The sequence below is a fragment of the Furipterus horrens genome, unplaced genomic scaffold (genome assembly GCF_987537825.1).
Source record: "Furipterus horrens unplaced genomic scaffold, mFurHor1.1.pri manual_scaffold_13, whole genome shotgun sequence".
Taxonomy (NCBI): Eukaryota; Metazoa; Chordata; class Mammalia; order Chiroptera; family Furipteridae; genus Furipterus; species Furipterus horrens.
The window spans coordinates 14,062,246-14,077,584 of record NW_028327183.1 but is presented as its reverse complement, the minus strand read 5'-3'; the positions used below and the strand labels follow the sequence as shown (position 1 = coordinate 14,077,584).

Here is a 15,339-nt window from a genome sequence, read left to right as displayed (position 1 = left end):
ATGTTCCAGTCATACTCAACTGCTTAGTTTCTCAAACTTGCCATGCTCTTGGCCTGGCTACTTGTAATTCTTTTGTCACCTCCTCTGCCGGCATAGTCTACCATCCTTCAGATTTCAGCTCAAATGTCTCAAAGAAGCCTTTGTTGACCAGATTAGATGTGCCCTGTGTTAACAGCCAGTATTTTCAATAACTTAAGTGTTATTACTGCTTTTGGTCAGTTTTTGAGCTAGACTGTAGGTTCCCTGAGGTCAGAGACCATGTCTGTTTTGGGCACTGAATAAACATTTAAAATTTTAAAAATTATTTTTAAAGTAAATTTTGTTGTTACAGTAGTCCCAATTTTTTCTTCCCTTTTCTCCCCTCTGCCCAGTATCCCCCTTGCCCCAGCAATCCCACCCTACTTAGTTCATGTCCATGGGTCATGCATAGAAGTTCTTTGGCTTCACCCTTTCCTATATTATTAACTTCCTCTGGTCTATTTTGTACCAACTAATTATGCTTCTTAATCCCTGCTTCATTTCCCCATTTCTCCCCCTTCCCCCTCCCAGCTGATAACCCTCCAAATGATCCCCAAACATGAGATTCTGTTCCTGTTCTGGTTTGCTTAGCTGGATTTTTTTACTTTTTAGATTCAGTTGTGGATAGTTGTGAGTTTGTTGTCATTTTAGTGTTCATAGTTTTGATCTTCTTTTTCTTAAATAAGTCCCTTTAACATTTCATACAATAATGGCTTGGTGATAAGAACTCCTTTAGCTTTACCTTGTCTGGAAAGCACTTTATCAGCCCTTCCATTCTAAACAATAGCTTTGCTGATAGAGTAGTCTTAGTTGTAGGTCTTTGCTTCTCATCACATTGAATACTTCTTGCCAGCCTTCTTGACCGCAGTTTCTTTTGAGAAATCAGATGACAGTTTTATAGGCACCCCTTTGTAGGTAACTCTGCTTTTCTCTTGCTGCTTTTAAGATTCTCTATCTTGAACCTTTGGCATTTTAATGATGACGTGTCTTGGTGTGGTCCTCTTTGGGTCTAGCTTGTTTGTGCTTCCTGGACTTGTATGTCTATTTCCTTTGCCAAATTTGGTTAGTTTTCCTTCATTATTTTTTCACATAAATTTTCAATTTCTTGCTCTTCCTCTTCTCCTTCTGGCACCCCTATGATTCAGATGTTGGCACATTTAAAGTTGTCCCAGAGGTTCCTAAGCCTCTCCTTTTGTTTTTCAATTCTTGTTTCTTCATTCTGTACTGGTTGACTTTTTTTCTTTCTTATGTTCCAAATAATTGATTTGAAACCCGGTTTCCCTCCCTTCACCATTGGTTTTGTGTGGATTTCCCCTCGTTTCACTTAGCATAGCCTTCACTTCTTCCCTTATGCATTTGCCATACTCAAGCATATCTGTGAAGCCCGTGAGCATTTTTATCATTGAATTCTGCATCTGTTAGGTTGGCTATCTCCTTGTTGCTTAGTTCTCCCACTGGAGCCTTGATCTGTTCCCCCTTTGGGGCCTTACTTCTCTGTCTCCTCATCTTGACAGGCTCCTGTGTTTGTCTGCCTCTGTGTCTTAGGTAGAGCTCTTGCTCCTGTCTGGATGAGTATTTCTTCTTTATATCTTTGTTTGTTGGACTTCCATGCAGCTCGGTTCTCTGGAACTTCTGGTTGTCTCTAGTTTTGAGGTAGTTGTATTCCTTCTTAAGTTGAGGAGGGAGATGCAGTGTGTCTGTCTAAGCCTCCATCTTGGCTGGAAGTCTGAATATACATTTTTACCTCTAAATGATCCTAGAAGGTAATCATTACTTTGTTTTAATCTTAAAAAAAAAAAAAAAGCCTTAATACTTTTTTGAACTTTTTTCCTTTTGGTTATATGCTCTATGTCCTCTGTCCACTCAAAGTCTGAATATTGATGTGAGCCAATATAGGCAACTAAATATTTAACAGCCACATTAAAAATATAAAATTAATTTAAATATATTTAACCCAATATATCAAATGTCAATTTAACTCAGTATATAAAAATACTTATATGTAATCAAAGTAAGTAATTAGTGATATATCCTGCATTCCTTTTTTGGTGGTACTAGATTTTTGCTATTTGGTATTTTTACACTAGCAGTTCAACTCAACTGGGACACTAAATGAATTTTCAAAGGCTAAAGTGAAATGTAGCCCTCTTAAAGTTTTAACAGAAAAATATTTAACTCTGCCTGAGTTTTAAAATTTAAAAACAAAAAATTTAGTTTAGTTGTACTAGCCATATTTCAAATGCTCAACAGCCACATGTGGCTAGTACCTACCATATTGAAACCGTATGTACAGATTATGTTCTCTAATAAAAAAAATTCCCTCTATCTGATCTACTCACATTTCCCAATGTTCCTGAAACCTGAATAGGGCCAATAAAATCTTAACCCTTAAGTTGCTTATTCTAACCAAAAAAGTTGACAGACCAATATAGGGACTTAACTGATTACCCTATATTTAAACAAACCAAACTGCCACTTCCAGTCATGATCCTACCTACAATTGTAATTTTCTAGCCTTGAAACGTTTTTGAAAGGCTATATGTATATATGATGGTGATACAAGAAACTGATGCTATCTAGGGGGAATCATGCTGTGAAATCTGCCTGCAAAATAATGAAATCATAATTTTAAAAAACATTTGGAAGACCAAAACAACAATGTTGTCTTGTATATACACATAGATGCAGCAGTATAGCTGTGGTGGGTTGTTGTTTTTTTTTCTTTCCTGACCAGTGTGGCTCAGTGGGTTGAGCACTGTCCTGTAAACCGAAAGGTCACCTGTTCGATTCCAGGTTGGGGTTGGTGCCTGGGTTGCGGCTTGGGCCCCAATGCCTGGTTGAGAGGTGTGTGAGAGCTCAGGAGATGGGTGGTTCTCTGTGTTTCTCCTGTGCATTGATGTTTCTCTCACTCCTTCTCCCTAAAAATCAGTAATAGCCCTGGGTGCTGTGGCTCAGTCGATTCAGTGCCCATCTGCGAACCAAAAGCTTACCAGTTCAATTCCCAGTCAAGGCACATGCCTGGGTTACAGGCCAGGTCCCCAGCTGCGGGGTGCAAGAGGCAACCAATAAATGTTATCTCTTGCACATCAATGTTTCTCTTCCTCTCTTTCTCCCTCCTTTCCCCTCTCTCTTATTTAAGAATTCATTGGCTGCTTCTTGCATGTGCCCTGAAGGGGATCAAATCCACAGCCTTGGTGTATCGGGATGACACTAACCAACTGGACTACCTGGCCAGGACTGAAGCCATGGTGGTTCTAATTCATCCACAAACTGACATCCCTCCCTTCAAGAGATGAAGTTTAATATTCCTCCCTTTGAGTGTGGGCCTGACCAAAAGACTCACTTTTAACATACAGAATACGGCAACACAAGATTAGATTATTACAAAGACTGTGGCATTCATCATGGGCACGCACTGTTTCTTGGATCACTTGCTCTGGGAGAAGACAGCTGCCAAGCTGTGAGCTGCCCTATGGAAACACCCACATGAAGGAGGTCTCCACTCCAACAGCTAGAAAGGAATTAAGGGCTTTCATCCAATGGTCTGTGAGAAACTGAGGCCAGTCAATGACCACAGTAGGGAGCCTGCAAGGGGATCCTTCAGTCACAGCCAAGCCTTAAGATGACTATAAGGCCAGGCTGACAACTTGACTCTTAACCTTGAGAGATAATATACATTGGGCAACTAATATTCTTTGTGATATTTACATTAAAGGTTTTCTTGAAATTAGAAGAAATAACCACTAGATGCCACTGTTGGGTTTTTTTTAAGTTACAAAGCAGGATGAAAGAACAGTTCAGAAAAAACAAAATCAATTTTCACGTCATAACGAAACTAGAATAAAAATTGTTTATTTTCATAAAAAGCCAAGACTCTGTTTTCACTACACAGAAGTTTATTGTGAAAGTAAATTAAACATACAAACACACATCATGGCTAATGGTGGCAAAAGCAATCTGGTAGGTTAAGGCAAATTTTAATGGAGATGAATTTAGAAAAGATGATGCAATGATGTAATTTGTTTAAATATAGATTATGGAAAATATCAAATTGCATCAATAACTTAATAAAAGTAATTTCAAAGCCTGCACTATTGGAGAAAAAAGGCTCATGATCTTAATGCCAGCATTAAGACAGATGGAAGCAGCACAGTGCTAAATGACAGGAAAAATACAGTATTTACAGAATGGCAACATTAACATTTAATAACATTTGATCGTAGTTACTGGTGGACTAAAAGCCCGTAGCTAGAAGCAACAGAGAAAAATGTACCATCATCATCATCACGTTATTAAAAAAAAATTAAGTGCAGAAGTCAAAAACCAAGGAGCTCTGTGAAAAAGTAATCTTAAAACACCACTGTAAGGACCACTTAAAAGGCGATTCCCACGGGAAATTAGGGCACTGAGTGTGTAAACATGTGAGCTGCACAACATCAAATAGCAACCAAATTCATTCATAGTACTTAGACACGCAAGATCAGCATGGCCTTTTATGATGTATTATTGTTTATAACAATTTAAACACACTCCTTACCATGCATGACTTCAAATATATAACATTTTTATTCTGAGATACAGGATATGTTTATGAATTATAAGATTTATATACAATGAAAGTCACACCTTCCTCATCAATCAAGTATATATTTATGTTTTAAATGCAATGACCTTATTCAGACTTCAATTCATTTTCTGAACTGACTGACCATGTCAGTTTTTCAAACTCTTTAAAATAATGCCATTCTATTATGATAAAATATATTTTTGCAAAAATTCAGAAAGGTAGTAACATTTAATGAATGTGACCATGAAAAATATCTGTAAGGAGGTGCCAAATGACTTAGCACTTTTTTCCAGTCTTGTATTAAAAAAAAAAAAAAAAAAAAAAAAGTTGCATTCAATTTGACAGTGAGCCTATTTAAAAAATATTCTCATACTAATTCATCTCAAAAGGTTCCATTAATAGTCCTTTTGGAAAATACCATATATAACTTGTGGATTTTTTTCCATAATAATTAATGGAAGAAAATGTATTCTCTGCACAGATGAACATTTTCTCTCTAAGACTAACTCTAAGACTAATCTTTTATCACCCAGCATTGTTTTTTTACAAAAGCATGCATTACAAAATACACGTAAAAGCAGCTATCTTAAACATGATTTTAATACAATATCACCTTTGTAGCTGATTCATCACTGTCTCCAGTTTAATATGCTGTTACAACATGAAGAAGCTCCAGTATCCCTTTTCAGATTGACTTAAAAAAAAATCCCTGAATAAAACAGAAGCCAGCCTGCGACTTCTTTAGGCATTTCAGTAGAATATTATCAACTATGGAGAATATCTCCACAGAAACTCATAATTATAGAACAAAATCTAAAACAGATCTGGGGCAGATTAGAGTTAATGCCAATTAAAAATTTTTATGTTTAAAAAGGAAAGAGCAGGAGCTGATTATCAACATTTAAAAGGATACTGCAACTTTTAACAACTGTAAACTTTGTTAGAAGGCTGTGGCAGACAGCTCTATGCTACCAGGTTTTTAGCTTGTAAATAATGCAAACATATCAGCAGTTTTAAAATGCCATAAAAACACAAAGAAAATGGGGGAAAACAAAAGAAAACCAAGAATGCCTAGCTAAAGTGAAGCTGTATAACCAACACACCTAAAATCACAAAAAAAAAAAAAAGAAAAATTAAAGCAACCGATTAGGGAAAAAAACCTGATAAAAAGTTTAATTCCTTGACTTATTTTTAAATGACATGAACTTTTAAATTAAAATGGAGGACAAAAAAAAGGCTTTACAAATAGATAGTTTCAATTCACTAAAATAATGCCAACAAGGTAAGCTTGCATAGAAAAAAATTTAAATTATTACTGGCTATATGCATATAAAATTAGAAATGCAGGTATAATCATAGTGCAAAACCATGGCAGTTTACGATGTCTTGTTACTGCCTAAGGTTAAGAAATACACTGTAGTACCTCCAGTTATCACAGTTTCTGGTCTTTTAATCAATTAATTTTGCTGACTAGAAACAATGTATATGTAAAGATTGGGGGGCACATCTGCTGTGCTATTAGTTAACGAAGTTTGAGATCATCACCACCGCCTAAATTGGAACCGGGACTAGGGTCTTGTTGTCTTCTTGCCTGAAATGACAAAATCATAGTTTGGGGTCAGACATGTTTGAAAATCAAAGTGCTAGATAAACAAAAGATAGTAGCACATAAGAAAAGTTTGTAACTAAAATATTTTCAGCCAGTATCTCTCCACATGTAAGGGGAAAAATAACTATTTAAATTATGTATGAAATATTTGGCTAAAGTTTCCTTAAAAAAAAAACAAGAATAAAAATCTCATTATATTCAAAGAACGTTATTGAAATATGTACCATGTATATATGAACAACAAATCTATTGACACACTTACTGTTTTGGGACTAAAGGGTTTAACACATCATCCAATCACCTTAGAAGCAAACTTTCCCTTTTAGTAATAGCTGACATTTATTGAGCACCAACCATATACTGGGCACTGTTCTAAGCACTTTCCAATGATAAACTAATTTAATCCCTGCCAACCATCCATAACATAGTTGCTATTATTTATGTGTTTTACAAATGGTTGAAAAATGTACTGAACTTCATCTCTTACTGAATTCCTTCTCTGCCAACTGAGCTTGAACTAAAAATCGCCACATCTCAGGAAATAAAATCCAGCTCTGGCTAGTGTGGCTCAGTGAATTGAGCACCGGACTGTGAAATGAAAGGTCGCTGGTTCGATTCCCAGACCAACGCAAATGCCTAGGCTGTGGACTAGGTCCTCAGTAGGGAGAGTGCAAGGTGCAACCGATTACTGTTTCTCTCCCTCTCTTTCTCCCACCCTTCCCCTCTATCTAAAAATAAATAAATAAAAGATTAGAAAAATAAAATAAAATCCTGAATCACTATGGATAAAGTATTGTCTCAAAAGCAAAAACAGAAATGTAGAATTAGAGTCCTTGGTGCACTTATATACCCAGAAGTATCTTCACAACAATACTTAATAACTAAGAGGCTTGACAATTACAAACACTGAGGATTTGAAGTTATACTTTAGAATAAAGATTTCCTAGTTAAACTATTTATGGCAAATTATAGAGAACACCTAACAACTAACATAATGTGCACGACACTCTGCTAATATAAAGTTTTATATAACATAGTGCCTCTTTGGTCCACACACATTTAATTTCAGTCTATTTCATGAATTCTAGTGGATGTTTCTCTCATAAGCTTAATGTCAGTCAAACACAAATATCTGTTGAAATATAGAACCTGGTTCCTTCAGCAACAATTTTCCTATGTTAGATAAGGGCAACTCCATTTTACCAAATGTTTAAGCAAACAACTTTGAGGTCACCCATAATATCTCTTTCTCTCACACCCAACAGCAAATTATGACAGCTCCAGCTTTGAATACATATCCTGGGGGTGGGGTGGGGGTGGGGGACAATGACAAAGTAAATAAATAAATAACCCCCCAGTCTGACCACTTCTGACTACCTCTACCACTCTCACCCTAGTCCAAGCCACCATCTTTTTTCATTTGGATTTTCTTTTTAGCCACCTGTGTTACATCCCAGCAATTCACACTAATTGCAATTACTTATGCAATCTTCAGCTAAATGGAATCATGCATTAATATCACAACTGAATCTCCACTGTCTGTCAGTTTTTAGAAACAAATTTAATCAAAAATCGAAGTATTGGTTCCAATTCTTAGTATCTAAAACAGTGGTTAGAGCATTCTTGACCTTCAAAGAAACACCTCAACAAGTCACATTTGTTCAGTCAGAAGCTCCAGCTATGTCATCATTTCTCAAGGTTATGTTGTTTAGACAGAAATGACACTGCTTTATTCACTTAAAATAAGTCAAATAAAATCCAACACTAACTTCAGTAATCTTAGTTATAAATTTTTATATATTTCTTTAGCAGAACTTAACTATTTTTTATTATCAGACTGCACAGTGACTGAATTTTAGCACATTCCTTTCAATTAACTAGTCAGGTTAAAGTTATGTTGCATGGTTACAGACTGAAAGAGCTATGGAATACATATGGATCAGAAAAAAAAATTATGTTCCATACAGAATCAATGCTAAATGTGTGTAATGACAGATCAATTCTGCAAAATCAAAGATGATATGAGTATCTGGTTTCAGTCAATGAAGGTGAGAAAGGGGCTGAGCAATGAAGAAACACTTGAGAAAAATCAATTCTAATTACATATTTATAAATCACTAAAACCTACAAATAATACTTTGTGAAAAGGATATTTCAGCTTTTTTGTCTTGAGAAGAGTAATTTTCAAATTATTTTAATAATAATGGGATGACTCCAAAGGACTACAAAGAATAGTCATCAGCAGCTGGAGTTCTTCCTGGTCAAGGTTATTGATGCAGAGGTTGCCATGGGTTTGTTTGTTTATATTTTTGGTAAATGCATGGAGTAGTCATATTTGTTTTTAGTTTCTATTTACATTACTAAGAAAGAATAAGGAAGATGTAAGAAAGGCACTGTGAAGAAGGGTCAAGAATAGGAAAATGAAAAGAGGGGAGGTATGATAGAGTATTATTAATGTGAACAGAAGAGAAAAGGATGAGAGAGCTGAGAGACTGGGAAGAAATTTAATGCTAGAAGGGCAGAATGCACAGTCACATGAAGGAGACAAATACAGGAACAGATCTAGGTTTAGTGAAATAGCTTCCATAGGACTGAAATTCAACAAATGGATGTCTCAAGGAGCAATGCTTTCTACTGTGGCAGTTTTCTAAGAGGATGAATGTCTCGGAAGGAATTCTTTTGTGGGTAATAAGCCTAACTGGATGATGGCAAAGAAACTCTCTGAACTCGATTATTCTAAAAGCATGAAGTCCATAATTCCTCATTTCTTTCTCCCTAGTCAATACACATGGACCCTTGATTCAAACTATGTATTAACAGTTTTTCAGAATAGGGTTTTAATATAAAGCAGATACCCACAAGCCTTTTCAGAATACAATTATGTCTCTAATATTTACAAAGAATTAGTCTAGATATTTTACTACAGACCTCTTTCTACCAGTTGCTCCTGTTTTCTTTCTTTTAATACATGGCCAAGAAACATGGCAAATACAGTTTCTAGGAGGCAACCAAGGCATGAGTTCAAAATAAGGAGACATGCTGGCTGGTGTAGCTCAGTTGGTTGGGCATCATCTTGCAAAGTGAAAGGTCACTGATTCAATTTCAGGTCAGGGCACATACCTGGGTTGTGGGTTCGGTTGGCAGTCAAGACACGTACAAGAGACAATCAATCAATGTTTCTCTCTCACATCAGTGTTTCTCTCCCTCTTTCTCCCTCCCCTCCCCCTGTCTAAACAAAAATGAAGAGACAAAAAGTCACCAGGTGTTGGAAGTTGTCCCTACTGGTAAGGGCTATGCAGAAGTAGCCAAGAGCAGGGATAACCAAATGAAAAAGAGTCAAGTTTCTTGGTTGATTTCCATTCTTTTATTATCAAGATCATCAAGTTGGTATAAATGCTTTAAAAAAAGATTTTATTATTTTTAGAGAGAAGGGAAGGGAGGGAGAAAGGAAGGAGAGAAACATCGATTTGAGAGGGAAACCTTCACTGACTGTCTCTTGTACATGCCTCGAGTGGTGACTGAACCCATTACCTAAGCATGTGCCCTGACCAGGCATCAAACCGGCAACCCTTCACCTTGTGGAGCAATGCCCAACCGCGCCACACCGGTCAGGGAAGCATGAGCGTTCTTCATGAGAAAATGCCATAATAGTTAAAAAGCGCTACAAATTGTTGAATTTATACTATGACAGATACTTTGCTAATGGTTTCATGTTTGACATCTGGCTAAAAGAACATAGAATTATATAATTTTAGAGCAGCACAGTACTTCAGAGACCTAGTTCAACTCTCATTTTACGGATAATTAGACTGAACCCAATAAGGTTAAGTGATTCTGCTAAGATTACATAGTTAGCTGGTGGCAGTGAGACCGCTGGAAAAGATGAACCTTTAACACACAATTAGCATTAATGTCAGCCTCCACTGCTATTTCTCCCCATTTCTAAGGCTGGAGGAGATACAAAACAGAAATTTTAGGTTCCAGTATGAAAGAAAGGAATGCACTTTCCCCAGACTCACTATTAAAAGGGTAAAAATGAAAAAATAATAAATAAATAAAAGGGTAAAAATGAAGTCAGTAGACAATTATAAACACCCATGATATAAATAGACTACAAAAGTTGGTCTAACAGGGATGTCAAAAATATAATTCTTATGAAAGTATATCACTTCACAAATACTTAAAATATAAAGTGGTATTTCAAAATAAAAAGAGATAGTGAAAATAATCTACATTACCGGACTTGGATGGGCATGGCTCTACCACCTTAGTTATGTGATCTTAGACAAGCTTTTCATTCTCTCTCTGTCTCAGTTCCTCAAAATGGAGATACACCTTGGTCATTTAAGAATCAAATGTAAAGCAGCATTGTAGTGTGTCCAGCCATGTCATCATTTCTCACATGTGGCACATAATCAGTACACATGCTGTTGTCATTACAACAAAGTTACTCATCTCCTCCCAATTTATCTATATAAACTACTCAAATGTTTAAAAAAATTGCATCCTGCAGTTAAGAGTAATTTTTACAAACTAAAACAAGGTTAAAACAAAATAAATTTTAATAAAGTCTACATTTCCTATGACAGACAGCAAATTAAGTCTCTCTCCCTCTGTCTCTTTCAGTGTGGGAGAAGAAAGATTTATTATCCTCTTTCTCATTTATCCTCTCCTGATTCTCATTCTTAGTCTGAGTGTATAGTTCATATTCCTGGTTCACTCTCATCTAATGCCTTTAGCGAACACACACCGCAGATAGGCCCCGTATAGACAGATTCTTGTTAATTTGTCCTTATACAAATATGGGTGTTGGTAGAGTTAAGTGATTTGAAAACTGAAGTCTGTGGGAATTTAAAGTAAATAAGGTTGGGATTTTTTCTTGGACCACACAGAAGAGAAGGCTCCAAAAACATACAAAACACAAATACAAAACCACATAAAGCCTTTCGCCTGTTTTTATTTCCAAATAGTTTCCACATAAAATTCTCCTATGATTTGTTGAATTGCATTAAAACAGCCTAAAGTAGAATAAGCAATAATTATTTACCCATTCACTGACATTAAAGATAGCAATTTATTTGCTAACACTTTATAACCTAACCAAATGAAACCATTTTCTAGATAATGATAGAGAAAATTTCCCTCAGCACTGTCACTTTGCAGCGGAATTAAGAGCAAATAGTGCCATATTAGTTTCAGGTTAAGAAGCCAACCAAGTTGAAAGCTTGTCTCTAGACAAAGTGTGTACAAACTGCTATCAAACTGAAAATGAAAAATATCTTTCCAATTTATCTGTGACCAGAACACTTAGCCTAACCCTTACTAACTTCAATCTCCCTTCAAAAGAGCAAAAAGTAAGGTATTTGAATTATATATAGTTACAGAGATATGCAACCTGAAGAGAACTGCCATGGGTAGGTAACATGTCAACATTTTCAAATCGTGGAAGAATTCTCAGGCAGAAAAGGCACTGGGCTACTTCTACATGGCAACAGACACCAAATGGGCAGGCATTTTATAGAAGAAATGTCTGTTAATATTTCTTCTTTTTTAAAATCTACCTTTTATTAAAGTACAAGTGTGTACAAATCAAATACATAACTTGAAGAGTTTTTGCTAAATGAGCACACAGATCAAGAAATATTATCAAAACTTGGGAGGTTCTTGTGCCTTTTCACCGTCACTATTCAAACAGCCGGGTAACTGCTATCTTGACCTCCAAAGAACCAAGAATAGCTCAAGATCCTTTATTGTTAAAAAATAAACAAGCAAACAAAACCGTAATCTAAAGTGACTTAGCAAAAACAATATCTGAAGTTAGGATATGCCCACCTTTACAGCCAGTCCAGCTATGTTGTGAGCAAAGGTGCACAGAATGAGCAGGTGAAGAAACTAGGTTGCACTGAGCCCAATGTTAAGTGTCAGATACTGAGCTAGAGGCAACCGAGGAGGAAGGGGCTTAGCACTGTCTTACAGATGAGGCTCCAGAGAATAAGCAACTTTTCCAATGTCACATGGCAACAGTAGTGGAATTAGGATTTAAAACCAGAGAAATCTATTATAAACCTCATGTTCACTCTTTTACATAAAAGGTCCTCAAGTTACATGCTTCTAGTTACTGAGTTCCCCGAAAATACCCCAGGGACTCTAGAGGAAGACCAGAATCATCTTTACCTGTTTCACTCAGAGTGGTACCACTATACCTCTTTATACTGGGGTTCTGTATGAAGTTTCGAGTGGACAAAGGATTTCAGATTTTTTATTTTTAAAGATTTTATTTATTTATTTTTAGAGAAAGGGGAAGGGAAGGAGAAAGTTAGGGAGAGAAACATTGATCAATTGCCTCTTGCACGCATGGGGATTGAACCAGCAACGCAGGCATATGCCCTGACAAGGAATCAAACCTGCGACCTTTCACTTTACAGAACGAAGCCCAACCAACTGAGCCACCCTGGTCAGGGTGAATTTCACATTTTTTAAAAGCAACCTATATGCCATAGAATACAAACACCATGTTCTACAGTCTTCCATTTTCATCATTCTGTGTTAACAATAAAACAAATTTTATTTCTTTTCTAAATAGGTAGCAGGTGCACATGACATAAAATTCAAAACGTACAAAAGATAAACAGTGAAAAGTAATCATCCTCCCATGTGGCCCCCAAATACCAGTTTTCCCTCCAGTTTCTAGTTCCAGTTCTTAATGTTTCCTATCAGAGAGGCTACACACATTCAAACAAATATGTTTCAAAATTACCCACAGGATACTATATTATACACTGTGTTCTTATTTTTTGCATATCATTTTATTATATACCAAAGTTTTAACAGTATTTAGACAAGGTTACTAAAATAAAGTGTTTCTTCATTTCACCATGGCTTTTCATTTGCCAAATTAACGATAGTCTGTCATTACCTCTGAAAGGTAAAGAAAGTATCAGAGTACTAAAATATCCTTTTTCAGAAAAATCAGAAAAAGAGGCCTTGACTGGTGTGGCTCAGTCGGTTGGGCATCGTTCCACAAAGGAAAAGGCCGTCAGTTCAACTCCTAGTCAGGGCACATGCTGAGTTGCAGGTTTGGTCCCCGGTTGGGGTACGTACGAGAGGCAACTGATCACTGTTTCTCTCCCTCTCTTTCTCCCTCCCTCCCCATCTCTATAAATAAATAAATAAAATTTTAAAAGAGAAAGAAAATATTAAATCCTACCATAGATGGATTGAAACTTTCTAAATTATACAGACGGTGAAACAGAAACATGCCCAATGAATTTTCTAACTGATTTCAGGTTAAAAGTCACTGGCAAATATCAAACCCCTTGGGCTATTAACACCTGGAGTTCTATTTCCCACTGTTAGTAACCTCAACCTTACACATATACTAAATGCTCATGAGCACCACCATTACAAGTTTAGCATAGCAGGACGAGAGGCCACAGAGGTTATCCAAACAGGTGTGGGACATCCCTAGGCCTCTGTGCTGCCAGCATCTCAAGCTTCCAAGGACCATCTACTATTGGGTTACTGCCACCCACGGGTTACCACTGCTCCTTGGATCCAGTCTCTAGTTAGGCCATCAGGACCACCCACTGGAACCATTATTATTCTGTTCTGCCTCAGCTTTTCCAGGCAAAACAATTTCTAACCTCTTCTGGCAGATTTTATTTTTCAACTTAATCATCTTTACGGGTGATGTGGAAATTCATTTCCCAGTGCTAGCCTGTATTTGTGGAGACTTTTTGGTTAGAAAACTGGTTTAAGCCTTCACTCTTCTTTTCATTAACCAATTATTTGAAAGAAAGTGAGTTAATTAATTTTTCTGAGGTCTCAGTTTCTTCAGCTATAATAAGAATGTTCAGCTGAATATAAGGTAACATTTTTAAAATAAAATTGTAACTTAAGGCCTCTTACAGATGTTTTAATTATAGGGAAAAACATTTTTTCTCTAACATTCTCCTTTTAGGAAAAAAGAGGTAAACTGCAAGAAAATAAGCTGACATAAGAAATTCGTTATGGATTTTTTTTCAAAAGGGAAGCAAAAGTACAAACTGGTTGTTACAGACCAGTCACAGAGATGTAAATTACAGCATAGGAAATATAGTCAATAATACTATAATAACTATGTATAGGGCAAGGTGGGTACCTGAAATATTGGGGGGATCATTTTGTAAAATATATGATTGTCTAAACCGCTATGCTGTATACCTGAAACTAATACAGAATAATAATACATGTAAACTGTAATTGAAAAAGTATATAAAAATAAAAAGGGAAGCAAAATATACACATGCGAAGTGTCAGAAAGACATGCATACCCCCCTAAACTCCCCTAAGTGACTACCAGTACATGCTCTGGAGTACAATTCCAGTCTAATTTTCTAAATGATAGTTTTCAACAAGAACTGATGCTTCAAATTATTGTCATAAAGAACTACAGGATCTTAAATCATTGATGAAAATGTAACCATTTTTTCTATGCTCTAGGTCATAATGCAAGGAAAGTGCCCTGATACACTTTAGAGAACTAAAAGGATGTTCTTGTTAGCCAGATAATTCAATTAACTGGAACCATCACGGTGGTGGAGCTTTTAATGCTAAAGTACTTTAGATCTATTATTTACTGTAGACATACACATACAAAGCACCATACTAAGTGCTTTACAAGCATTTTCCTATTTAGTTCGCACAACAATTTCTACGAGAAAATTGGCTTAAGAGAGACTGGCAAGTAATGGAGTAGGAGTCTCAACTAGGCCTGACAATGAAGTCCATGCTCTCAAATCACTGACATAAAACCAACTGGAAACACTCTAACTGTGCAATAAATTATTTGACACCTCCATCAATAGACTATATTTTTATTCATACACAAATATAAACACACACCAAAATATTTTTCTTCAAGTAACATTATTTATAAGAACACTCAAACTAACATTTTAGAAAGATACTTCAGTCTCCATATAGAATTTTATTTAAAACAAAATATATACAACTTCCCAAATAATCATTCCATTAACTGTTAAATAGCTTTGCTTCAAATATAATGTAGCTGAAGGGCACTTTTTATAAAATAATTCTTATATTCATCTAGAGCCATGTTAGCTTGTTCCAGAAAGACTTACCAATCATATTCTCTGACATGGCA

The 15,339-nt window shown here is 36.1% G+C and overlaps 1 protein-coding gene across 3 annotated transcripts in view; it reads right to left on the bottom strand.

Moving 5' to 3' along the window:
• Nucleotides 1-4,894: 4,894 nt before the first annotated feature.
• CBFB (core-binding factor subunit beta) overlaps nt 4,895-15,339 on the bottom strand; it is a 52,057-nt gene continuing 41,612 nt past the window's right edge. For all 3 annotated transcript variants that reach the window (XM_090259446.1, XM_090259443.1, XM_090259445.1), the window contains one exon: nt 4,895-6,176. In XM_090259446.1, coding sequence (XP_090115572.1) covers nt 6,108-6,176 — 69 coding nt within the window. In that variant the 3' untranslated portion in view covers nt 4,895-6,107. The remainder of the gene's footprint in view (nt 6,177-15,339) is intronic.